The sequence below is a fragment of the Staurois parvus genome, unplaced genomic scaffold (genome assembly GCF_062004578.1).
Source record: "Staurois parvus isolate SC_StPar_1 unplaced genomic scaffold, SC_StPar_1.0 ptg002108l, whole genome shotgun sequence".
In the NCBI taxonomy this organism is placed as follows: Eukaryota; Metazoa; Chordata; class Amphibia; order Anura; family Ranidae; genus Staurois; species Staurois parvus.
The window spans coordinates 292,246-318,752 of record NW_028319904.1 but is presented as its reverse complement, the minus strand read 5'-3'; the positions used below and the strand labels follow the sequence as shown (position 1 = coordinate 318,752).

Below are 26,507 nucleotides of genomic sequence, written 5' to 3'. Positions count from 1 at the left end.
ACACAAAAGCACACAAGCTCGCCTCCAGCACTTACTACGCATGCGCAATCATCTATCAGCTCTATACCACCATACACAGCAAAGCCCCGCCCCTACAGTCCACAGAGCTCCGCCTCCATAAAAGATCAAGCCCAGAGCCTAGCCGCTATCACCCCGCCCACTCCCCCCGGGCAGCTCCTCCCACGCCCATCACAGGGCCGGTCACGTGAGCCTGACGTGGCGGCCTGATGTGTGTAGTCATGTGACCAGGAGACATCCGGGTCTCGGAACGCGGTGTGTGAGGTGGAGTGGAGTTGTGGGATGAGTATTGGGGGGATGATTGGGTGTAATGGCGGGAGAAGGGTATAAGGGTGGGGGAGGGGAGGAGGTGTGAGGGAGATGGAGGGTCCCAGCCATGGAGAGGGGGAGGGGTGGGACAGGGAGCTTGAAGGAGAGGACAGAGAGACGGCAGAGAGTACAGGTACCGAGCCTGCCTGACCTCCAGTGTAGGGGCCGGATCCCTCGGTCGGTCGTCCGTGAGTGCTGGATCGGTCGGTGGGCGCCGGATCCGTCGGTCGGTGGGGGCCGGATCCCTCGGTCAGTGTGTCCTTCTTTTGTAGGGACTTTAATATCATAGGGACCAATTCCCCCTGTCCTTCATTTAGTAGGGACTTTCATAGGGACCAAACCCCCCTGTTTCTCATTTGTAGGCACTATCCCACCATAGGGACCAAATCCTCTGTCCTTCATTTGGGGAATGGGGATGTCTCTTTTAGAACCAAATTTGTGTCCCTGATTTGTAGGGACTGTTCCTCTACAGGAGCTTATTTGTAGAGATTGTCCCTCTATAGAAAACAAGTCTCCTGGGGACCTCTTTTTGTATAGGAACTCAATCCCCATATCCTACGTTTTGGGAGTGCTGTCCCTCTCCAGGAACCACATCCTCTGTCCCTCATTTGTAGGGAACCTCATCCCTCTGTTACCTATAGAGGGTAAAATCACCCTAAATAGGAATCAGAACATTCAGTCCCTGTGTTGTAAGGACTGGCCGTCTATAACAACCAAGTCCCTCCCCTCATTTTTAGGGACTGGCCCTCTATAGGAACCGACTCTTGTGGTCATGTGGGCGGACTGTCTCTTTCAGAACTAAATCTCTGTCCTTTGTGGGAACTGTCCTTCTTTTTAGAACCAGATCCTTAAACCCCACATTTGGGGGGGTGCTGTCCCTTTGTCGATATCTAATCCCTCCTGTCCCTCATTTGTGGGGGGGGCTGACTGTCCCTCATTTGGGAAGGAAGGGGGGTGGAACTGACCCGCTATAGATACCCAATCCCTCATTTGGGAAGGGGGGGGGTGGAACTGACCCTCTATAGATACCCAATCCCTCCTGTCCCTCATTTTGGGGGGGGGGGGGCGACTGTCCCTGTATAGATATCTGATCTCTCCTCTGTCCCTTTTAAGGAACTAAGTCCCCCATGCAAACTGCACCAAACAAATTATTTGAAGAGTCAGGAATTCTTTCTCCTGTGTGATCCCCCATGATCTGCATTATCGGGGTGTGCCCTTTGCGTTGGGCTCCATTCACACTTGTGCGACTTCCAAATTGTGCGATATTTAAATTTTTTTTTCCTTATTGCATTGTGACTTTGACGCGACGATCAGTGCGACTTTGGCTTTGACCAAGGATGACTGTGCTGTACAGAGTCGCATGTATATCATTCAGGTGTGACTTTGGAGGATTTCCATTGGAGTCTAAGGCCCTCAAGCCACATGAAAGTCAGACCAAAGTAGTGCAGGAACTTCTTTCAAGTCGCTGCGACTTGAAGTCACACAGTTATGAATGGTAGTCATTGGGGTGCCACTTGTCTTGTGACTTGAGTGTGTAGTAACCTGACTTTGTGTTCTCTGTGCAGAGTCCTTCCTCTGTGTGATGCCCAGCTCCGCCATGAAGAAAAAGGTAATGTGTACACCGCAGGGGACATTTCTCACACACACACAGGCATATCATCTGTGTAAAATGTCGTCTATACCCCGACCGAATGTAACATCTGTGCAATCCATGCATACACTGCCAGTGTACCCCATCTGCACTTTACACATATATATTGTACATTGACATCAGTCCCTAACCCTCAAGGGGTGTACAATCTAAGGTCCCTAACCCTCAAGGGGTGTACAATCTAAGGTCCCTAACCCTCAAGGGGCGTACAATCTAAGGTCCCTAACCCTCAAGGGGCGTACAATCTAAGGTCCCTAACCCTCAAGGGGCGTACAATCTAAGGTCCCTAACCCTCAAGGGGCGTGCAATCTAAGGTCCCTAACCCTCAAGGGGCGTGCAATCTAAGGTCCCTAACCCTCAAGGGGCGTACATGCTAAGGTCCCTAACCCTCAAGGGGCGTACAATCTAAGGTCCCTAACCCTCAAGGGGCGTACAATCTAAGGTCCCTAACCCTCAAGGGGCGTACAATCTAAGGTCCCTAACCCTCAAGGGGCGTACAATCTAAGGTCCCTAACCCTCAAGGGGCGTACAATCTAAGGTCCCTAACCCTCAAGGGGCGTACAATCTAAGGTCCCTAACCCTCAAGGGGCGTACAATCTAAGGTCCCTAACTCACATTCATACATACACATACTAGGGACAATTTAGACAGGAGCCAATTAACCTACCAGCATGTCTTTGGAGTCCCTATAGTACAACTCAAAAGCGCACAATATATATACCGTATTTTCCGGTGTATAAGACGTCTTTTTTTTACTTAAAAACACACCCCAACAATTGGGGGTAGTCTTATACGCCAGGTATGTGCGGTAATACTGTACGGTAGCTTCAGCTACATACAGTGTACCGCGCTGAGCCAATCACGGCGAGCGATGTATTCTACTAATGAATACAGAGCCTACTCGGATTGGCTGAAGTTGTGACATCATCAGCCCGCCTCTGATGCAGCCAATCTGAGCGGGCTCTGTATTCATTAATACAATACATCACTTGCCGTGATTGGCTCATATGATGTCCCCCCATTCTCTGCGCATGCGCAGCGATGCTCTGTGTCCCTCGGACACAGCGGATCACCGATCACGGAAAGAGCCGAAGATGTCGGCTCGGTCATGTGATCAGCTGTGTGCAATCACAGCTGATCACATGTAAACAGGGAAATGCCGGTTATCGGCATTTCTCTCCTCTCGAGCTGTCACACTGACAGAGGAGAGGAGAGCCGGTAATCGGCTTTCTGCGGAGGGGACATGTACACTGATTATCAGGGCACTGATGATCAGTGTGGCCCCAGAAGTGCCACCTGTCAGTGTCCATCCGTGCCTACCAGTGCACATCAGTGCCCATCTGAGCTGCCATTCAGTGCCACCTATCAATGCCAGTCAGTGCCGCCTATCAGTTCCATTTATCAATGCTGCCTTTCAGTGCCCATCAGTCATGCCGGTCAATGCCTATCAGTGCGCATCAATGCTACCTGTCAGTGCCGCCTTTCAGTGCCCATCAGTGATGCCTGTTGATGCCCATCAGTGCCTCCTCATCTGTGCCCATCAGTGCCACCTATTTCATATGGGTACAGTGTTGCATGACCGCGCAATTGTCATTCAAAGTGTGACAGCGCTGAAAGCTGAAAATTGGCCTGGGGGGAAGTGGGTATAAGTGCCCTGTAGGCAAGGGGTTAAATGGTGTTGCCTTGGAAGGGGGGTAGTCTTATACGATGAGTATAGCCCAAAACCTATGTTTTAACTGGAAAATTAGGGGGTCATCTTATACACCTAGCCGCCTTATACGCCGGAAAATAAGGTGTATATATATTTTTCTGATTTTTGCATCTCCGGGTAGGGGGCGTGTGTGCCAGCAAGGATATGCTGCTTTGTATCTCTCTGCACAGCATGTCTCTCTGCACAACATCCCATTCCCGAACTGGAAGTGAGAGAAAATCCCTTTGGGTAACCCCCTCCCCCCAGGTCACCAGAACTAACTAGTGTCCCCTTTGGAAGATTTCCCCTCTGTTTCTGGGGATAACCCAAAATGTTTTTTTTGTTTTTGTTTTGTTTTTTTTTTAATTGGCGAGTACGAGTGCCAATAATTTGCGTTGCAATTTGCCTCTATACAAAATGTTTGGACACAAATTTCACTGCAAAGAATCGCATGTGGTTTGAACAGGAATCGCATGCAGTTTCCCCACTGCTCCTGTGTGAACCCAGGCTGTCATAGCTGGAGTCCACTCAGAAGTGGTGTAGGAGAGTGGGCAACTGGGGATGTTTGCCTTGGTGGCAGATGTTCCATATTTTCAGCTGTAGGACAGAAGAGAAAACAGCGGGGATTTGAAATCCCCACCTTTCTCTCCTCTCCTTGCAGGGATGACACTTCGAGCTAGAGGGCTTTTGTTTGCTCAGCACAGTCACAAGGAGAGCAAGCAACAGGGGTTTCAAATCCCCAGGCCTGTGAGATCGCTTTATCTCCTCCTTGCAGGGATGACTTTGGGCTAAAGGGCGTTTGATTGGTCAGCACTGTCACATGGACGGTGCTGACCAATCAGATGCCATCTAGCTCGAACTGTCATCCCTGCAAGAAGAGAGAGAAGCAGGGGTTTTAAATCCCCAGGCCTGTAAGGTTGCTTTATCTCACCTTGCAGGGATGACCGTTCAGGCTAAAGGCCTTTTGATTGGTCAGCATTATCACAACGGGAGAAAGCCGCAGGGATTTCAAATCCCCAGGCCTGTGAGGTTGCTTTATCTCCTCACCTTGCGATGACAGTTCAGGCTAAAGGGCTTTTGATAGCTCAGCACCGTCACATAGATGCCGTCTAGCCCGTACGGGCGACCCTGCGAGGAGAGAAAGAAGCAGGGATTTCAAATCCCCAGGCCAGTGAGGTCGCTTTCGCTCCTCTATCGCTGAGAATATGGACCATCTACCTCCATGGTATACATCCCCACAAGCCCACTCTCCGTTCAGCACGGGATGCCTGAAGGGAGGTTTCCTGTACTGCTGTGTGAGCTCAGACTGACAAGCCCAGGTTCACACATGAGCAGTAGGCAAAACCGCTTGTGAGTTGGACAGGAATCGCATGCTAATTTTTGTGGTGCAATTTGTAGTGACGGAAATTGCACTGCAAAGTATCGGTTTGCGGTATCGGGAGCATTTTCACAAGTACCCGTGAAAATGCTCGGTATCTGCACCAATATCGGTCTTGGTGCATCCTTAATCTTTGCTCACAATCTAAAAAAGTTTTGCATTTAGGGGTTATTAAGATCAGGTTCACACTAATGCGGTGCAGGACACCGCATGTAATTCGCACATGAATCACAGCACATTCGTGTGCAAATTGCATGTGATATCTGTGCGGTGCGATTTGAGCCATACATTTTGTATAGCTCAAATCACATCACATCTGCACCAAAAAGGTGCAGGACCCTTTTTTTTGTTTGTTTGTTTGTTTTTGTTTGTTTGTTTTTATTTTATTTTATTTTTTTAATACCAACACGTGAATCGCATTGCATGGGTGTTCTCTCCAACACAATTTAAAAAAAAAAAAAAAAAAATCTGCATGTGCAAAGATGCACCACCGCTCTCTTCCAGGTATTTGGGAGCTGGCATGCGCACAAGTGCTGCCGGTCTTTTCTAGATGGGCATTAAAGCGTGCACTATGTTTGTGTGCATGCGAATTGAAATCATAGGAGGCTGCAGGGTCCGGCCTGCATGGAAACAAGTGCTGCAGCACAAAAACTGACCCAAAGGTAAAAATAAAAATCAATATTTAGCATTTGTGTTAGATGGAGGGGTCTGTATTGTCACCCCGCCACATGGGAATGTTAACAGGAAGTGGCTGCAAAGAGGCCACAGGGAATCTGCAGTACTGAAATGCCACAAAAAAAAAAAAAAAAAAAAGTAAAATCTTATTTCAAACTAGTACACAAAGAAAATTAAAAGAACACTTTGAAAGCACATCAGATGTCAATGGGGAGGAATCTCCTGCTGGATATCTATACTGATATGGACGGGGTAATGGGTGAGGAACGTAAGGACGCCTCATCATTTGATGGAAATGATCGACCTACAGAGGGCTGAATTCACTGACACCCCGAAAATCAAAGTGAAAAATTGATGCAGCAGGCTGGCTAAAATGTCATTGCAGCAACTCAGAATGGTCCTCAGTAGTTGTATGGCCCCCACGTGCTTGTATGCATGCCTGACAACGTCGGGGGAGGCTCCTAATGAGACCACAGATGGTGTCCTGGGGGATTTCCTCCCGAATCTGGACCAGGGCATCAATGAGCTCCTGGACAGTCTGAGGTGCAACCTGGCGGCGTCAGATGGACCGGCACATGACATCCCAGAGGTGTTCTATTGGAATAGGTCAGGCGAGTGTGGGGGCCATTCAATGGTATCGATTCCTTCATCCTCCAGGAACTGCCTGCATACTCTCTCCACATGAGGCCGGACATTGTCCTGCACCAGGAGGAACCCAGGACCCACTGCACCAGGAGGAACCCAGGACCCACTGCACCAGGAGGAACCCAGGACCCACTGCACCAGTGTAGGGTCTGACAATGGGTCCAAGGATTTCATCCCGATACCTAATGGCAGTGTGTGTGTGTGTGTGTCCCTCCATGGATATGCCTCCCCTGACCAACCATCAGAGTGGTCATGCTGAGCCATGTTACAGGCAGCAGAACATTCTCCACGGCTTCTCCAGACCCTTTTACATCTGTCACATGTGCTCAGGGGGAACCTGCTCTCATCTGTGAAAAGCGGCACCAGTGGTGGACCTGCCAATTCTGGTGTTCAATGGCAAATGTCAATAGAGCTCTATGGTGCTGGGCAGTGAGCACAGGGCCCACTAGAGGACGTCGGGCCCTCAGACCACCCTCATGAAGTCTGTTTCTGATTGTTTGGTCAGAGACATTCACACCAGTGGCCTGCTGGAGGTCATTTTGTAGGGCTCTGGCAGGGCTCATCCTGTTCATCCTTGTACAAAGGAGCAGATACCTGTCCTGCTGATGGGTTAAGGACCTTCTACAACCCTGTCCAGCCCTCCTAGAGTAACTGCCTGTCTCCTGGAATCTCCTCCATGCTCTTGAGACTGTGCTGGGAGACACGGCAAACCTTCTGGCAATGTATTGATGTGCCATCTTGGAGGAGTTGGACTGCCTGTGCAACCTCTGTAGGGTCCAGGTATGGCCTCATGCTACCAGTAGTGACCCTGACCCTAGCCAAATGCAAAACTAGTGAAAAACAGTCAGAAAAGATGAGTAGGGAAAAAATGTCAGTGGCCTCCACCTGTAAAACCATTCCTGTTTTGGGGGTTGTCTCATTGTTGCCCATCTAGTGCACCTATTGTTAATTTCATTAACACCAAAGCAGCTGAAACTGATGAACAACCACCTCTGCGACTTACCTGACCAGATCAATATCCCAGGAGTTTCACTTACTTGATGCTAGTCTCTGATTACAAAGTCTTCCTTTCATTTGCTAAATTTTTTTTTGTTTGGTTTGAATAGAGTGGCGAGGGGTTAGCGCCATGTCAGGTATTGCTATCTCTGTCCCCATTTGGGAGGTTCTCTGTCGAGAGAGAGAGAGACGCGGACGGAGCTTTGTCACCCTTTAACCCCCCTGGCGGTATTCCCGAGTGTAGCTCGGGGTAAAGTTTCAGCACCACAAGCGGTAACCCCGAGCTACTCTCGGGAATACACTGCGGCGTTGCTCCGGGATCCCTCCATCACTTACCTTGTCCTTCGCTCTCGCGATGTCCCTCCTGCAGTGTCCCCGGCAATGTCCTCCGGCCGATGCCGGCATCCGTCTTCTGGGTTCCGTTCCCTGTGTTGTCAGGATGTACAGGGGACGGAACTGGCGGGAAATTTTAAAAGTAACATGCACTAAAATCTGATAGTATAACATTACTGTATCAAACTATTTCACATACATTTTATCCTGTGCCCTGCCTGCATTTTACTGTTCTTTCTGCCTGGAAACTGAGACACATCCAAAAAGCGTCCCTTTCAGGTCAAAAGCGGTTTTAGACCGGCTAGAGAACAGCGATAGTAAATCAGAACCACTTGCAGAATTGAGTGATAATGATTCGTGGGGGAAATTCCTCATCAGACACTGAAAACGATTCTACGACTTTGTTCAGCGATGTGCGAACTTGGCGCTATATTTCAAATTTCAGTGTTTTTGGTTTGATTATATTATTGAATTAAATTATTATATTTTTTATGATTATTTATTAAATTATAATTTATGATTTCGTGTTTCAAATTTTAACATACCCGGGATGTTTACTAGACTCTTCTTCAGACAGATTTCAGTGAGTTATTCCTAAAAATTACAGGTCTACAATAAAAAAAACTACATATTTCCATGCAAAAAAATGTACCGCTTTGAGCACAGAAATATGGACCTAATCAGACCGGTAGGGAGGTTACCAGGAAGTGTCTAAACAAGAAGCTCCAGGATTATTTTAATGATAGCTGCATATTTTAAAATATTGAAAGCGATTTTATAAAATCAAATAATGTTGACTAATTTTAGGTTATTTAGATGGAGTTTTTAATGATTTGGATGTCCCTCTACTATTTTTACAGGTGCTATTGATGGGGAAGAGTGGGTCTGGGAAGACCAGCATGAGATCTATTATTTTTGCAAATTACATAGCACGGGACACTCGTCGTTTGGGGGCTACAAGTAAGTATTTGCTTAGAGAAAAACCTTGCATATTGATGGAAATGAGCATCCGCCTACAATGTGATAATTTGTATATTGATGTAAACGAGCATCCGCCACAAGGTAATCCTTGTATCTTTCCCGTGCAGTTGATGTCGAACACTCTCACGTGCGATTCTTGGGTAACCTGGTATTAAATCTTTGGGATTGTGGTGGGTAAGTAAGGTATTCTTGAGCAAGTAGGTTGCAGAGTAGATGGTTTTTCGTACTCTATCTTGTACAAATAGATTTGGCCTCATGCATATATGCGGTAACAGGGTGCTGGGCTTTAACACTGCTCTGCCTTGTATATGGGTCCAGTCAGTGTCTGTTCTGCACTGGGAGTGTGCCCCCAATACTGTGATCAAACTGTCACCCACTGATCTCAGTCTCTAATTACAATCAAGAACCTTTCGGATGGGCTCACAATTATGTGAGCACTGTGACTGCTTATTGTAGTGACCACATGATTGAGAAGCCCAAAAAACCCCTCTGTTAATAACCTGTTTGCACCGACAGTACGCAAATATGCGGCCTCTTGCCGGCTGGGCCTTAACGCCAGCGGCCTCATATTTGCCTACCAAAAGTAAACAACCGTGTTCTGATGCGTGCGCTCCCGGGACATTTACCGGCGCCTCATAGAGAGGTCCCAATCACTACTTACGATTTGGCCCTTTCTAAACACGTGACCGCTAATCACGGTGGTCACATGACCCTAAACCCTGCCCCGCTTCCCAGGGTCAGATACCCATTGGATGGCTTGGAGGCGCTGGCACCAAGGGGTTTCCTTAACCACTTCTCGACTGCCCTATAGCAGATCTACTGCTACAGGGGTGTGTAAAATTACGTGTGTGTATATACGTGATTTTGCACTTTAGGGTAGGGGGCACACGAGCCCTACCTGCGCCGATAGGCGCGGCTGTCAATCACTGGGTCCCGGTCGGTGAGTACCCGCTGGTGCCCGGTGATTACCGAGCATCTCCGACGGGGAGGGGAACTGTTTTGTTTACAAACAGTTCTCCTCCCTGTCAGCTCAGGCACACTGCTCTGGATGGCTGTGTACAGCACAGCCATCCAGAGCAGTGTGCTTACAGTGAAGCACCAATACAACGCCTAGTAAAACACTCCCTGCACACAGTTAACCCTTTTGATCATCCATGTTAACCCCTTCCTGCCCAATGCCATTAGTACAGTCAGTGCTTTTTATTAGCACTGATCACTGTATTGGTGTCACTGGGGATGTCAATGACACCAAGTCAGTTCCCCCCCCCCCAGTGTGAGAATGTCTGCCGCATTTGAGGTGCAGCATTTCATGACCGCGCAATTGTCCGTTAAAATAACACAGAGCCCTAACGCAAAAATGGATTGGTCAGGGAGGGGGGGGGAAATCCTCAGGAGGGGTTAACCACTTTATTGCCTGGTTATAGCCGAAGATGGTTACAGAGAAGTCTAGACGATCTCCCAGAACGTGCACCCCCTGGGATGTGTATTGGGTGTAATCTGTGACCACTGTGTCCTTTGGACAGATCGTGGTAAAAGACCAATGGCAACGGTCCTTTACCATGTGATCAGCTGTTTAGTCAGTCAATCACAACTAAACAGATTTGCTGGTTATTGGCTTTTCCTTTTCTCAGTGCTGTCCCAGTGCGAGGCAAAGAAAGCCGATAACTGGCAATCCTGACTGTGCTTTGCTTACACTGGTTATCTGAGCATTGATCATCAGTGCCCACCAGTGCTGGCTCCTTAGTGCCTATCAGTGAAGAAGAAAAATGACTTATTTGCAAAGTTTTATAGCAAACTAAGAAAAATATTTTCCCCAAAATTTACGGTCTTTTTATTAAATACCACCCCAAAAAAAAAGCTAATAAAAATGACAATTTCATGTGTTCAGTGTTGCATGACCGTGTAATCGTCAGAGTGTGACAGCGCTGAAAAGTGGTCTGGGCAGGAAGGGGGTGAAGTGCCCGGTATTGAACAGGTTAATCCACTTCAGCCCCAGGCCATTTCTATCACTTTTTGTTTACATTTTACTATCAGTATTTTATTGCTAGAAAATGTCTTAAACTCCAAACATTATATATTTTTTAAAGTGGCCCTAGAGAATAAATTGGTGGTTTTTGCATTTTTATTTATTGTTTGTTTTATGTTGTGTGGTGTGTTTTTTTTTTTTTTTTTTTATTTTTTGTCACACGATCTTTGCACAGTGGTTTTTCAAAAGCAATTTTTGGGAATTCTTTTCTTTATTTTATTGCAAATAATACCAAATACATAACCCAGTTTTTGGTAAAAATATAAATGTTACACTGTGTAAGTAGATAGCAAACATGTTGAGCTTTAAAATTGTGCAACAGCGACAAACTGCTTATATTTTACCATCAATAGGCAACGCGTTTAAAAGCCTTTTACGGGTTACAATTTTTTAGATTTACATAGGTCGTCTAGTGCTAGAATTACTGCCCATCTGACAATCACAGCAAAACCTCACCTTGGACGATCGCTATTTGCATGCGTGTGGGACCGACACATGTGTTCCCCTTTGTGCGCGAGCATGGGGGGGGGGGGGTGTGTATGTGTCAGTTTTTTAATTTTATTTTATTTTTTGATCACATTTACTGTTGTCACAAGGAACGTAATCATCCCGTGACAGTAATACACGCGACAGGTATTTTTATGAAGGGATCTGGGACACCTCAAATCCCTCCTTTGCTCTTTGAAAGCATTGAGAACACCAAGAGCGATGTATTTTTGAATGATTTCAGGTTGTTAAAAATGGCTGAACACTTTTAACCACTTCAAGTCCGGGCACTTATACCCCCTTCGTGCCCAGGCCAATTTTCAGCTTTCAGCGCTAGCACACTTTGAGTGACAATTGCACGGTCATGCAACACTGTACCCTATATACTTTTTTTGCATTTTTCTGAGACAGATGAAACTTTATTTTGATGGTATTTATTCACCACTGGTGAATAAAGTCCAAAAATTTAAAAAGTGTTTTTCTTATAAAATTTTGTAAATAAATCTTTGTAAATCTTGGCCAAAATGTATTCAGTTATCTTTTTAGTAAAAAAAAAACAAACCCAAATTAGCTTATAACCAAAAACTATAATTTTTCTAAATTTTTGTATATTTTTTTTATATTTTTTTTTTAACTGGATTGCGGTGCAGCACGCTCCCAGGCTAAAATGGCGGGCACCGTTTATGAACGGCAACCCACTCCTGCACGGGAAGTGGTTAAATACGAAGTGATGTCGGGTCATTGCTTCTGGTTTACTGTAAAGGAGAGCCAATCCAAGCTGATTTTGGCTTTGTTCAGCTGTCTGGCCAGACGGTGGATGTACCGGCTAGTCGCATGGGACTCCTGGTGGGAAGAGAGATGGGGGGGGTTCTCCCGCTGCTTGTACAAGAGACCCGACCAGTACCTGGGTGATGCTGTCACTCAGGTATAACCACCAGAAGTCCTGGGATGTACGGGTATGTTGCTGGTCTGGAAGCGGATCTATTAGTTTGAGGTGCCCTGTGCACAAATATTTGTTTATATTCTTTAAGTATCATGATTTATTGGTGATTATAAGAGTTGCTGGTCTACAGACTGTGCTGTGGAAGTATCCCATACATACTAGTATACTAGTAATAGAGGCGATTAGCGACTTACAGCAGGACTGCAATATTTCGTTGGACAATCTGACACGGACACCTTGTGGGAACCAGTGACACTAATACAGTAAATCAGTGCTAAAAATACGCTGTTACTATACTAATGACACTGGCTGGGAAAGGGTTGAACATCTAGAGCAATCAAAGGGTCAACTGTGTGCCTAGCCAGTGTTTGTGTAAACAGTGTGGTGTTTTCACTGGGTAATATGCTGGATTTTATTCCCTGCTCTGCATGGAAATAACATCCGGCACATCGCCACTGACAGGACACAGCTGTGCTTTGTATGGGCAGAGCTGTGTTTTTTGTTTTTTGTTTTTTCTCGCTTTCTCCCCTAGGCAGTCAGTGCATGTCGGTACTCATCCATTGGTCAGGACATGCTGATCGGCTTCTGCTTTGACTATTCACAGCAGAAGCAGTGCGCCAGGAGAGCACGGACACTCCCCCTAAACCAGGAAGCGCAAAAGTGTGTCTGTGTGTGTGTGTGTCTGTGTGTGTGTGTGTCTGTGTGTGTGTGTGTCTGTGTGTGTGTGTGTCTGTGTGTGTGTGTGTCTGTGTGTGTGTGTGTCTGTGTGTGTGTGTGTCTGTGTGTGTGTGTCTGTGTGTGTGTGTCTGTGTGTGTGTGTCTGTGTGTGTGTGTCTGTGTGTGTGTGTCTGTGTGTGTGTGTCTGTGTGTGTGTGTCTGTGTGTGTGTGTCTGTGTGTGTCTGTCTGTGTGTGTGTGTCTGTGTGTGTGTGTCTGTGTGTGTGTGTCTGTGTGTGTGTGTCTGTGTGTGTGTGTCTGTGTGTGTGTGTCTGTGTGTGTGTGTCTGTGTGTGTGTGTCTGTGTGTGTGTGTCTGTGTGTGTGTGTCTGTGTGTGTCTGTGTGTGTGTGTCTGTGTGTGTGTGTCTGTGTGTGTGTGTCTGTGTGTGTGTGTCTGTGTGTGTGTCTGTGTGTGTGTGTGTCTGTGTGTGTGTGTGTCTGTGTGTGTGTGTGTCTGTGTGTGTGTGTCTGTCTGTGTGTGTGTGTCTGTCTGTGTGTGTGTGTCTGTCTGTGTGTGTGTGTGTGTGTCTGTCTGTGTGTGTCTGTCTGTGTCTGTGTTTTTTGCGGAGCGGCCGCCATGTAGCAGTACATCTGCTATATAGGGCGGTCCTTAACTGATAGAGTATAGTTTCCCCATCTACAGAATATTCTTTGACAGTAACCCACAAAGACAGTCTGTTCAGACTGAGTTCTGATATTTGGGAAAAAAGTTGTAATTGTTGCAGAGCGGATGGAGTGATCTGTTTTTCCTTTTCTCTCCGTTCTGTCATTCAGTCAGGACACGTTCATGGAGAATTACTTTACCAGTCAGCGGGACAACATATTCCGCAACGTTGAAGTTCTCATCTACGTTTTTGACGTTGAGAGCCGTGAACTGGAGAAGGACATGCATTACTATCAGTCCTGTTTAGAAGCCATCTTGCAGAACTCTCCGGATGCCAAGGTGTTTTGCCTGGTGCACAAGATGGATTTGGTGCAGGAAGATCAGCGAGATCTGGTGAGCACAGAGTCCGTCTGCACGCCCTGGTTTACACTATAACTCGCACTGCGTTCCTGCATCATTCACATGCGATTCGACTTGAGTCTGCGCTTGCCCTGTGCTTCCCGCACAGCATACGTGTGAACCTAGGCTGAAGAAGGGAAGGTTTCCCCATAAATGAATACTCCCATGAGCACCTGATTGATGACCATTTCAGCAGGCAGGTTTAGGTGTATTAACCCCTTGACGCTGATCGCACGCAAATATACAGCATCTCGGCGTCTGGGCCTTGACGCCTAGCGGCCGCACATTTGCGTACAATTAGAAAATACATACGTGCTGAGAGCGCGTGCTCTGCGCGCTCCAACACATGTCAGCTACTCCTGGAAAGGTGCCGATCTCCCCTTTCGATCGGGACCTTTTCTAATCATGTGACGGCGAATCACGGTGGTCACATGACCCTAAAACCCCTTCTGAAACTCTTAAAGGGCCGGTAGACACCACACCAAGAGGTTAAGCAAAAATGTATATAGAGCGCACTAAAGAGGCACTAACCTATAGAAAGCAGCCTCACAAGGAAACCAAACTGCAGCATATTGCGAAAAGATCTTTTCACAATATGCTGCAGTTAGTTTTCTTGTTGATCTATATAGTCGGTGAGTCGTATTTGTGAAGCTTTTTTTCTAAAAAGGGGCCCCTTATTAATCACATAATCACTGTATGGGTTCAAATTAGCTTTAGAATCCAGGACACACAAATACATCTAGCTACCAACAAAAAAACCCAAAAACTTTAATGTGTTACTAAACCCACAACAGTACAATCAGTCTGTATTTGCAGTAAAGCATGCTTGTTATACTCACTGTGAAACATAAGGGGTTAATCCTCTGCTTTGTTTAAAACCGCTGTTTGATCCTGTCTTCTCTGATCCTCCCCTTCTTCCAGAGCCCCCTCTTATCTCCTGATAAGACATATTGTGTAGATACACTCTGCGCATGCTCAGTTTGGTGTGTATTGCTAGAGTTGTTTTTTGTTTGGTTTTTTTGTTTTTGTTTTTTTCTTGGAAGAGTGCATGTGATCAGCAGTGGTCATGCACAGGTCAGGGGTTTTGCATCCTCCTAGAGCAGAAAGTAAACTCATGCTACAAGCCTTAACCAGTGCTCTGCTGAAGTCACAAGATAGCTCTAACTGCTGATGAGAAAAGGTATTTAGCAGTTTGTATTTATTAAAATAATTGCATTTCCATGTTGTGTGTACTGTGGGAGACCAGATATAGTGAATGCGGGGTCCGGGGAGAGCGGATATAGTGAATGCGGGGTCCGGGGAGAGCGGATATAGTGAATGCGGGGTCCGGGGAGAGCGGATATAGTGAATGCGGGGTCCGGGGAGAGCGGATATAGTGAATGCGGGGTCCGGGGAGAGCGGATATAGTGAATGCGGGGTCCGGGGAGAGCGGATATAGTGAATGCGGGGTCCAGGGAGAGCGGATATAGTGAATGCGGGGTCCGGGGAGAGTGGGTATAGTGAATGCGGGGTCCGAGGAGAGCGGGTATAGTGAATGCGGGGTCCGGGGAGAGCGGGTATAGTGAATGCGGGGTCCGGGGAGAGCGGGTATAGTGAATGCGGGGTCCGGGAGAGCGGATATAGTGAATGCGGGGTCTGGGGAGAGCGGATATAGTGAATGCGGGGTCCGGGGAGAGCGGGTATAGTGAATGCGGGGTCTGGGGAGAGCGGGTATAGTGAATGCGGGGTCCGGGGAGAGCGGGTATAGTGAATGCGGGGTCTGGGGAGAGCGGGTATAGTGAATGCGGGGTCCGGGGAGAGCGGGTATAGTGAATGCGGGGTCCTGGGTTTGGAAACACTTTAAGCCATGATTGACCAGCTAAGGGCTCAATCACCTATGCAATTATCATTGTTTCTCCCTCCGAAAAGCCTATCTGCGATGTTTCGCCTTCTCACTGCCTGCTGCTTGTTATTATTATACAGGATTTTTGGCGCCAACAGTTTGCTCAGCGTTTTGCAATATAATGGGAGACAATACAGCAACAATACAGTTCAACACGAGTGATTGGAGGGCCTGATCCTGGGAGCTTACAATCTAGGAGGGAGGGGCTAGTGGTACAAAAAGGTAGTAAATATGGGGGATGGGCTGGTTGGAAGAGTAGAAGATTCCATTATTAGCTGAGGGCAGGATAGGCTTCCCTGAAGAGAGGTTTTCAGAGATCCCCTAAAAGTGAGCAGAGTAGCCGATAGTCTGTTAAATTGGGGTAGAGAGTTCCAGAGAATGGGGGAAGCTCTGGAGAAGTCCTGTAGACGAGCATGGGAGGAGGAGACAGAGAGTAAGAGGTCTTGCGAGGAGCGGAGAGTACGGTTTGGGTGATATTTGGAGACAAGATCGGTGATGTAATTTGGGGCGGAGTTATAAATGGCTTTATATGTTATTAATGTTTTTGAATTTTATCCATTGGGCAACAGGAAGCCAGTGGAGGGATTGGCAGAGAGGGGTGGAGGACACTGAGTGGAGGTCAGTGGAGGGATTGGCAGAGAGGGGTGGAGGACACTGAGTGGAGGTCAGTGGAGGGATTGGCAGAGAGGGGTGGAGGACACTGAGTGGAGGCCAGTGGAGGGATTGGCAGAGAGGGATGGAGGACACTGAATGGGGGCCAGTGGAGGGATTGGCAGAGAGGGATGGATGACACTGAATGGAGGTCAGTGGAGGGATTGGCAGAGAGGGGTGGCAGATACAGAACGGTTAGTGAGGTGGATGAGTCTGGCAGCAGCATTCATGATAGACTGAAGAGGGGATAGCCTGCGATGAGATCGGCCAATGAGGAGGGAGTTACAATAGTCAAGGCGAGATATAACAAGGGAGGCAATAAGTTGCTTAGTGGTTGACCCAACACTGCAACTACATGCAGTGCACACGGTTGCAGGGCAATTGCTGTGCAGCCCATTTTTACTTGAATGGATCGAGTTCAGTGGCGGTACCTCCTGCTAATGGAAATGTAAGTTTTTTTTTTACCTTTTTAGAAAAAATAAAAAGGTGAAGGAACACCGCACACTCCTACCAAGAGCCTGCTCACTGCTTCCATCAGGACTGAAAGGAGTACTGAGGCAGGGTGCTGTGATGTGTTTTATTTCAGGTACTTATATAGCACGGTCCATTTACATACATATTGTACATTCACTTCAGTCCCTAACCCTCAAGGGGCGTACAATCTAAGGCCCCTAACCCTCAAGGGGCGTACAATCTAAGGCCCCTAACCCTCAAGGGGCGTCCAATCTAAGGCCCCTAACCCTCAAGGGGCGTCCAATCTAAGGCCCCTAACCCTCAAGGGGCGTCCAATCTAAGGTCCCTAACCCTCAAGGGGCGTCCAATCTAAGGTCCCTAACCCTCAAGGGGCGTCCAATCTAAGGTCCCTAACCCTCAAGGGGCGTCCAATCTAAGGTCCCTAACTCACATTCATACATACACATACTGGGGACAATTTAGACAGGATCCAATTCACCTACCAGCATGTCTTTGGAGTGTGTTTTCAGGAATCTATGTACAGCACCTTGCTGATTCCTCCGCAGCTGTCGTCTGCCTGCATTGCATTGAGAACCGCAGAGACCTGGTGATGTCACAGGGCATAAATTATGATATGTAAGCAAAAGTTTAATTAGTATGTGTTTTTTTTTTTTTTTTTTTTTTTTTTTAACACAATTCATTTGCATGTTTGAGAGGGGATGGAGCAACTAGGAAAGACCAAGTAGACAATCGGACATGCATTTTAATATTTTCCTGGTACCAACATGTCGGCGTGCGTCTGTTAGCATGCTGCTGTGACGCGAAGTACAATTTTCAGGTTTTCCCCCCCCCATTTTACAAGACAAAGTGTGTTGTTGCAATGAGATTTATAATTGCGTACTGCTCCTACAATATCTAATTTCCTTCTGAGTGTGTTTTTTTTTTTTTTTTTTCTAGATATTTAAGGAGCGAGAGGAGGATTTGAGGCGTCTCTCCAGACCTTTGGATTGTGCGTGCTTCAGGACCTCCATTTGGGATGAAACGCTATACAAGGTACCTAATCCCACCATTGCCGTGTCACATGCATAGGTTAGTACAGTGACTGCCGTGTGAATGATTGCCGCTCTGCTCTGTGCTCAGGCCTGGTCCAGCATCGTCTATCAGCTCATTCCCAACGTGCAGCAGCTGGAATCCAACCTGCGTAACTTTGCTCAGATCATCGAGGCTGATGAAGTGCTGCTATTCGAGAGAGCGACTTTTCTGGTGAGAGATCCCTGCGACTTCTGCCTGCCATTGTTCTAGTAATACTGTTATACCGAATGCTTGGTAACTGACATTTCCATTTTATATTTTTTTTCTCTCAGGTAATATCCCACTACCAGTGCAGGGAACAGAGGGACATCCATAGGTTTGAGAAGATTAGCAACATTATAAAACAGTTCAAATTAAGCTGCAGGTAAGGAAAGTATCAAAGATTTTCATTGGCTGAACACCTAACTCCAGGCTGTGTTTCTTCTTCCTTTTTTTTTTTTCTTTTCTTTTCTTTTCTTTTGGTTTTGCGAAGAGTTGAAACTGAATCCTGGGCACAAAAACATCACATTTCACAATCGATACAGGGGGAGAGTTACAAAAACTGGAGCACTCACAATCTGGTGCAGATGTGCATGGGAGCCAATCGGCTTCTAACTTCAGCTCATTCAATTAAAGTGTTACTAAACCCACAACAGTACAATCAGTCTGTATATGAAGTAAAGCATGCTTGTTATACTCACCTTGGAAGGGGTTAATCCTCAGCATTGTGTAAAAGGAGTTTGATCCTGTCTTTTTTGCTCCTCCTCTTGTTCAAATGTCCACCTGATAAGACACTTAACCCGTAGCCACATGCACATGCTCCGTTTAGTGTGTATTGCTAGCGAGGTTTTTTTTTACTTTGGAGAGTGCATGTGATCTGCACAGGGCCTATCAGCACTGTCCAGACAGAGGTCAGGGCAACTGCATCCTCCTAGAACAGAAAACTCCTACAAGCTTTAACCAGTGCTCTGCTAAAGTCACAAGACTGCTATATACTGCTGATGAGAAAAGGTAATTAGCAGTTTTATATTTACTAAAATAATTGTATTTTCCCAAGTCCTCTTCTAGGACAGCTTCACTTGAGAGATAGGGCTCCTCCCAGGAAACACCCGCTCCACCTTTTCCCCTTTATAAGTATCCTCTCTCCCAGTGGACCCTCAGTATTAGTGTTTCCTCCGGCCAGGGTGGAGCTACGCCCGATTTTATTATTTTCTTCCCGACCGTCTGGCGAGGTACAGAGGGCCCCTGGCTGAGACCCCACACCCCCTTCTTCCTCTCTCTAGCAAGGCAGGGGCCTTGTGGGGGGGCTTTCAGTCAGGCTCCCAGTCATGGACAGACCCTTCGGGGTGGCAGACCCCGGATGGTCCTAGCGGGGCTCTCCAGGGGGGTAGAGTCCACTCCGCCGACCTGGGCAGTGGTGCCTTTCCCTGGGGGCTGAGGTAAGTCTTACCTGGTTCCGGGATCCCGGCAGCATGGCCAGGAGGTGCGGCTGCTCGGGGTCAGGACGCCGCAACCGCGTCCCTTCCGGCGCAGGAAACCTGGATCGGCCGCCGCCATGTTGGATGTGGGCGGCGGACCGCGGAATTAGCCCACGCCATGGCCGCTTCTCCACCGGCGACCGTGAAAGGGAGGTCGACGCGCATGGACCCTGGGGGGTGGGGGGCGGAGCCTGCCAGTCCCTGAAAAACCGCCACACTAAGGAGGAGTTCGCGGCGAGGATGGAGGCAGATCTGTCAGGGCGGGGGGAGGCCTGCGACAAGGTAAGGGCCTTTGGCCGCCACTCACCCTCTACCCCCTCCGGGATCCTCAGGCGCTCCCTACACTCATTCCCCCCCCCCCCCGTATTTTTTTAAGGTATTGGGGGGTGCATGTAGGGCAATCCCTGGGGGCCCCCGCGGTTCATAAATTCCCATGTCTCCTTATCCCCAGATGGGCCCACAGGAGGAGGATGGAGGGGGGAAAAGAAGCTCCTTGCGAGCTGAAAAAGAAATGCGCTACTTGCAGAAAGAAGCTGGTGCGCTCTGCGGAAGAACTCTGCCAAGACTGCATAGATAAGCTTATCAAAAAGGAGTCTGGGACCCTCTTTAAGGATTTCCTGCAGACTGACACAAGAGATGTCTGAGACCTTTCAGAGCTTCAGGGAGCAGAGGCCGGGACCAGCCCAGGACGAGCCCCAACCAGGCACTTCAGGCAGTGCCCAGGGGGCATGTTGTGTGTACTGGGGGAGACCGGGTATAGTGAACGCGGGGTCTGGGGGAGACCGGGTATAGTGAACGTATGGCGGTGAACAGGATGCTGCAAATCCATTACGCATGGCAGATAAGCATGACATGTTTGTTTGTAACCATTTCAGTACTGGACACTTCCTAACCCCCCCCCCCCCCCCCCCCCTTCTTACACAGGCCAATTTTTAGCTTTCATCGCTGTTGCACTTTGGGTACAGTGTTCCTTGACTGTGCAGTTGTCATTCAAACTAAAATTTTATCATTATTTTTGAAAAAAAAAAACTTTTTTTTTTTGTTTATCACATATTGCAAATAAGTAATTTTAGTTCTGCCCTGCCTTCATTATCCATATACTGTAAATGTCCCTGTGATTGGACACAGCAGATTACATGGTAAACGTCATTGGCTCTTTACCGTGACTGCTGATGTGCATGTCTGAGAGAGATGGAGGGAGCGCGCATGCACAGCAAGGATGGGATGATGTTTGCCCAGTACGAGAGAAGTCCTGCCCAGCCTATTGTACAAAAAAAAGGAAACAAATCCGGCTTTAATAACAATTGAATCATTCCCACAATAAAACTGATGTTTAAGGTTTCCACAGAACTGCTTGAAGATCGCTGAAAGCTCTACAAATGCTGTGCCAAAGCTCGCTGTACACACTAACTGCTCTTATACAAGCTGAAGCCCTGTGAACGACGTCTTTGGGTCAGCGGTTGCCACTAGGAAAGGAAATGGCTGAGAGAAATAAAAATAATTTCTTAACAAACCCCCTCACTCCACTCCGGATGTGCTTGTGTACCTTTTTTGAGTCCACCATAATTTCCATTCAGGGCAGGAAATGATGGAAATCACCCTGGTGGAGGCACACTCCAAACCTTCCAGCACAGCAGAATCTTTAAAAAAAAAAAAAAAAAGGTTTTAGCCGGAGTTGGTCTTTAACCTCCCTGGCGGTCTGATTATGTCAATATTTTTGAATGTCAAAGCGGTACATTGTTTTGCATGGAAATTTTGTTGTTTTGTATTGTAGGCCTGTAATTCTTAGGAATACAGGCATACCTCCAATTTACAAATTTATTTCGTTCTGCGGGACTTTTCGTATTGCGAAAAATTTGCAGACCAAAACGCGGTTTCCCATAGGCATGCATTGAAGACCAATTAATCCATTTTCGGAGGTCAGAAAAAAGTAAAATAAGTCTTTTATCTGTTCAAAACTCTTTATAAATTGCACTTTAAAGGCATAAATATGGTACAGGGACATGATTAAAAATAAATTCAGAAATGCATTGGAAATCCTTTCCGGAGGCCAGAAAAAAGTCTTATCTGTTCAAAACACTTTATAAGGGCATAGTACTGTACAGGGACATGATTAAAAAACAATTCGTAAATGCATTGAAAACCAATTAATCTGTTTGTATTGCGAAAAAAAATTTGTAAACCGAGCCATTATTTTCAACTGATTTTTATTCGTAAACTGAAAAGTACGTTAACCGAAGCGTTCGTAAACCAAGGTACTCTGGTAACTCAAATCTGTCCAAACAAGAGTCTAGTAAACATCCCGGGTATGATAAAGTTTGAAACACGAAATCATAAAATATAATATAAAGAATATAAAAAAATAATATAATACATTCAATTCAATAATGTAATCAAACCAAAAACACTGAAATTTTGATATAGAGTGCCAAGTTCGCACATCGCTGAGCTCAGTCGCAGGATTCTCGCTGTCGTCACTTTCGGTGTCTGATGACGAATTTCCCCGCGAATCACTATCGCTCAATATCGCTGATCTCTAGCTGGTCTAGAACTGCTTTTTGACCTAAAGGGACGCTTTTTGGACGCCATGGACTTTCTCAAGTTTCCAGGCAGAAAGAACAGTAAAAATGCAGGCAGGGCGCCGGACAAAGCACTCGGGACAAAATGTATGTGAAATGGTTTGATAGTCATGGAATCTAACAGATTACAATGTATCATGTGTATGTCATGTTTTGTTTGCCTTTTTGAATCTCCCGCCGGTTCCGCCCCCCTGCGCTCACAGGGAAGAGAAGACTGTTGCTGGCATTGGCCGGAGGACATGGGGGGATCTCAGGGACAAGGTAAGTTACACTACAGTTTAATCCCGAATGTGGCTCAGGGTTTCCGCTTTTGGTGCTGAAAATGAACCCCGAGCTACACTCTGGATTACCGCCAGGGAGTTTAATAATTGTTCTGGCCACGTGATTGGTGGAGGTTCTTGCTGTAAATGTATAGCCTGCCACCTTCCCATGAAATTTTGTAGTCAAGTATTGCTGTTTACAACCTTTTGTCCCTCACTCATTTCTTATTGTGATTTTACAGTAAACTGGCTGCCTCTTTCCAGAGCATGGAAGTTCGGAATTCCAATTTCGCTGCCTTTATAGATATCTTCACATCCAACACTTATGTCATGGTGGTGATGTCCGACCCCTCAATTCGTAAGTTTTTGTTTTGTTTGTTTTTTTGGGTTTTTTTTTTTCATAAAGCAGTTATTATTCCATGGGGGAGGGGGGTACTGGGATGCTGCAAGGAGGGTGCAGCAGAGTTGAGTCACTGCTGGAAGAGGGTACAGAGCTCTTCCGGTACTGCTGGGTGGAGGGAGCAGGATGAGCCTCCATACATGGATTGACACTTGTCTGGTTCAGCAGGGACTAGACGAATTTTGATCCACTTGTGAGCTAGCTGGTTGTTCCCAAGTCAATTTATTGACAGACTTGTGTGCAACAAGCATGTTGGGTTTTTCCCCCGAACGATCACTGCCACTGGCTGTAGCCAGCAACCTGGATTATTAAGGCCTGACAGCCCAAACACATTTGCTTTTTTATATGACTGTACTACACGAGCTTTATCCCCTCCTTCCTGAGGATCCCCCCCCCCCCTTCCTGACCAGGCTATTTTTTGCATTACGGTGCTGCATTATTTTAATTGACAATTGTGCGGTCATGCAGCGCTGCACCCAAATTAAATTTACGTCCTTTCACCCCCCCCACGAATAGAGCTTTCTTTTGGTGGCATTTGATTTACCTCCTACGTTTTTTTTTATTTTTTGCTCTATAAACAAAAGACCACCAGTTTTGAGAAAAAAAACAATATTTTTGACTTTTTGCTATTAAACATATCCAGTTCAATAAATTTTTAAGAATCAGATTTTGTCCTAATACGTGTAAATGAATTGGTTAACGTGAAAATTATGGCGTCTACTAATGGCGGTGTATATATACTGGAATTTTTTTGTTCTTACTAGTAATGGCGGCGATCAGCAACTTGTGCGACTGCGGCGGGCATTCTGACACTGGGGGGGGAACCAACTTGGTGTCGCTGACATCCTCAGTGACACCAATACAGTGATCAGTGCTAATAAAAAGCACTGATACTGTACTAATGGCACTGGGCAGGAAGGGGTTAACATGAAGGGTGATCAAAGGGTTAGCTGTGTGCGTGCTTTACACTGTAAGCACACTGATTTGTAGGTCTGCTATGCAGAGCCACACAAAGCAGTGTGCAGGAGCTGACAGGAGAGAGATCTGTGTTTTTTTTTTTTTTTTTAAACACCGGTCTCTCCTTCGTCAAAAGATACTCGGCGATCACAGTGTGCAGGTGACAAATCACCGGCAGGGACCTGGTGATTGACAGCCGAGGCTGGCGCGGGTAGGGCATGTGCACCCTACCTGGAACTGCAAAATCGTGTGTGTGTGTGTGTGTGTGTGTGTGTATATGTGTATATATATATATATATATATAAATGTGATTTTGCACACCGTGCCACCCTGTAGCAGTATTTCTGCTATAGGGTGGTGCTGAAGCTGTTAAAGAGCATTTGATTACAGTCGTTGCACTGGAGCACCAGCTTTCCTTCTGCAACACTGATCATTATGTTCTGCCGGATGGGAAGGATTCCTGCAGGCAGGACAATAGAGCTGTGGGAGTAATTTTTCCCATCCACCTCAAGTGTGTGTGTGTGTGTGTGTGTGTGTGTGTGGTTTTTAACCTCAACGAAACAAAAATGTACAACTTATTTCCTGTCTTAAGCAGCCCATAGACAAATATTTTCTTTCCTTCCACCATGAGTGAAAGGAAAACCACTAGTTTTCCCCATCAGAATAGTCCGTGTTGATGGGGGAATTCCTCCCACGGTGCTATTGTGTTCTGCCGGCAGGGGGTGCTGGGAGCCTTCCTGGCCAGCAGAACACAATGATTACTGCTAGCTCCTCCAATCAAATGTAAAAAATTTGACAGGCTGGTTGTGCCCAAGTAGATCCAATCAGCCTGCCCCTACATGGATGGAATCTTGGCCGGTCCCTGCTGAACTGGCTGAATTTTGATCCTTGTATGGCCTGCTTTAGTCACTACTAGGAGGAGGGTGAGCAGAGCTGATGGGCAGAGGGAGCGTAGTGAAATAGACCTGAGTCTGTGCTGTGAGGGGAAAGCTGCATGGTCGTGGGGGGGGGGAGCAGAGTAAATTGAACTGCATAGAGAAGAATGTAAACTACTTTCTTCTTTTACAGCTTCAGCTGCAACTTTAATAAATATCCGAAATGCAAGGAAACACTTTGAGAAGCTGGAACGCGTGGATGGTCCTAAACACAGCCTTCTCATGCGCTGAGGATATACGCCAAGGTCACGAATTCCAGTACAGGCTCGTTATGGAGAGGACACCTCAGTACCCCATTTACAGTATAATGTTGTTGTTTTGGGAACACCAGTGGACTGCGGTGCTCAGGGACGCCCGGTGGACTGTGTACTTGAATGCAGCTCAGTCTACCTTCTGGTCCCCACATTGTCCTGGCTCCTTGTATGCAAATGCTGCTGATTGAGGCGGTCAACCGCATGCTCGTTTTCAAAGCTTTGTCTGGTCGCTAGTGACCTCACCAGCATGGAAGTGGTTTGAAGCTTCACTTGCATACATTTGCATACATTTTGGTCAGTACGTAACGCTGAACTCCAGGCAGATGTCACATTCCTTAACATGGGTAAAAATCTGAATTTGGCTTAGAATCCGCTTCTTGCATTCCCTATACAGCAGCAGCAATCCTTGGCAGAAGGAGGTGTAGGATCGGGAGCCACTCACCAGAGATATTCTTGGTCTCCTTTCACTGCCCAGCTAGCAAGCAAAGGGTGCGGAAAGGACACTGCTGTACGCCTCCTGCAACCTATAACTAGCAAAGAAAGTGGTGTCATCTGCCTGGCTGTGTCCATCTCAGAACTGGATGGACAAAAGGACAAACCCTTTGGCAGGTCAAAACGGCTGCTGTATATGTATTCAGCCGATTGTTTGGAGTTCAGCTTTACCGCCCCCCCTTCCCTAAGCAAAGCGTATGAAGACACAGGGCTGTACCTGATTACACAGGTCATTGGGCGTGTTTTTACAGGTTAGTGACCTACCTGACCTTCAATCCCCTAGGGCAGGCGACTTCCACATCACATCCAAGAATCATCGTGCTCCAAGTAAACGCTCGGTTTGCACTGAAAATATCTTCTGTTGGAAGATTGTGATAACTTGTGTTCAGATTTCCTACCTTGATGGACCCTCATCCACCTCCTTCTGCTTTTTGGACCGGTTCTGACCTCCTCTCTCCCTCTCAATATGGTTATGTGAATTCTTTGTAGATTTAAACAAGAAAATGACGACCGACCTTTTAAAACGACTCCGATTTTGTCCCTATTGTTTGTACATTGCATTGGTCCTTCATCTTAGTTGGAATAAAATTGAAATTTTTTTGATGCAAAAAAAACAATTATAAAAAAAAAGAAATGCGTTTTATGCTTCAGAATTAAAATATTTATGCTTGTTAAAACAGTGTCTGTTTTTTTTTTTTTTTAATAAAGTATTAAGGCTTCATTTAGACGTGCATCGACACCCCATTGCAGGTAATCTTTGTCATTGCAGCTGCATAGCTACAGCCATGACCGGGGTGCATGCCTCTGAAGGCACATTACCTGTTTTTGGACCTGTGCACCCGCTCCGGGATGTATTTCAAATTTTGACATATGCCTGTGTCCTCTTCATCCACCTCCTCTAGGCTGCCTGTGAGCAGCTCAGGGAGGATCTACAGTTGCAAGAAAAAGTATGTGAACCCCTTGGGATTACGTGGAGTTTTGCATGAATTGGGCATAAAATGTGCTCTGAACGTCATCTAAGTCACAACAATAGAAGAACACAGTCTGCTGAACATAATACTACACAAACATTAGATGTTGCCATGGTTTAATTGCACATAACAAGTAAACATTCACAGTGCAGGGAGGAAAAAGTATGTGAGGCCCTAGCTTAATGACTCCTCCCAGAGCTAATTGGAGCCAGGAGTGAGCCAACCTTGACTCCAATCAGTGTGATGATATTGGATGTGTTGCTGACAGCTGTCC

At 46.7% G+C, this 26,507-nt stretch overlaps 1 protein-coding gene across 3 annotated transcripts; it reads left to right on the top strand.

Annotated features, from left to right (window-relative positions):
* Positions 1-171: 171 nt before the first annotated feature.
* Positions 172-25,939, top strand: LOC149432797 (ras-related GTP-binding protein A). 3 transcript variants are annotated; one of them, XM_089664934.1, is made up of 10 exons: positions 172-273; positions 1,893-1,936; positions 8,556-8,655; positions 8,784-8,850; positions 13,622-13,844; positions 17,794-17,889; positions 17,977-18,099; positions 18,201-18,292; positions 22,467-22,582; positions 24,650-25,939. In XM_089664934.1, exons 2-10 carry the CDS (start codon positions 1,910-1,912, stop codon positions 24,745-24,747), a joined length of 942 nt encoding a protein of 313 aa, XP_089521060.1. In that variant the 5' UTR covers positions 172-273; positions 1,893-1,909; the 3' UTR covers positions 24,748-25,939. The 3 variants fall into 3 exon arrangements, with proteins under 3 accessions (XP_089521060.1, XP_089521061.1, XP_089521062.1); XM_089664935.1 differs by having other exon boundaries at positions 192-282; XM_089664936.1 differs by lacking the exon at positions 172-273 and adding an exon at positions 462-576.
* The last annotated feature ends 568 nt before the right edge of the window (positions 25,940-26,507 follow it).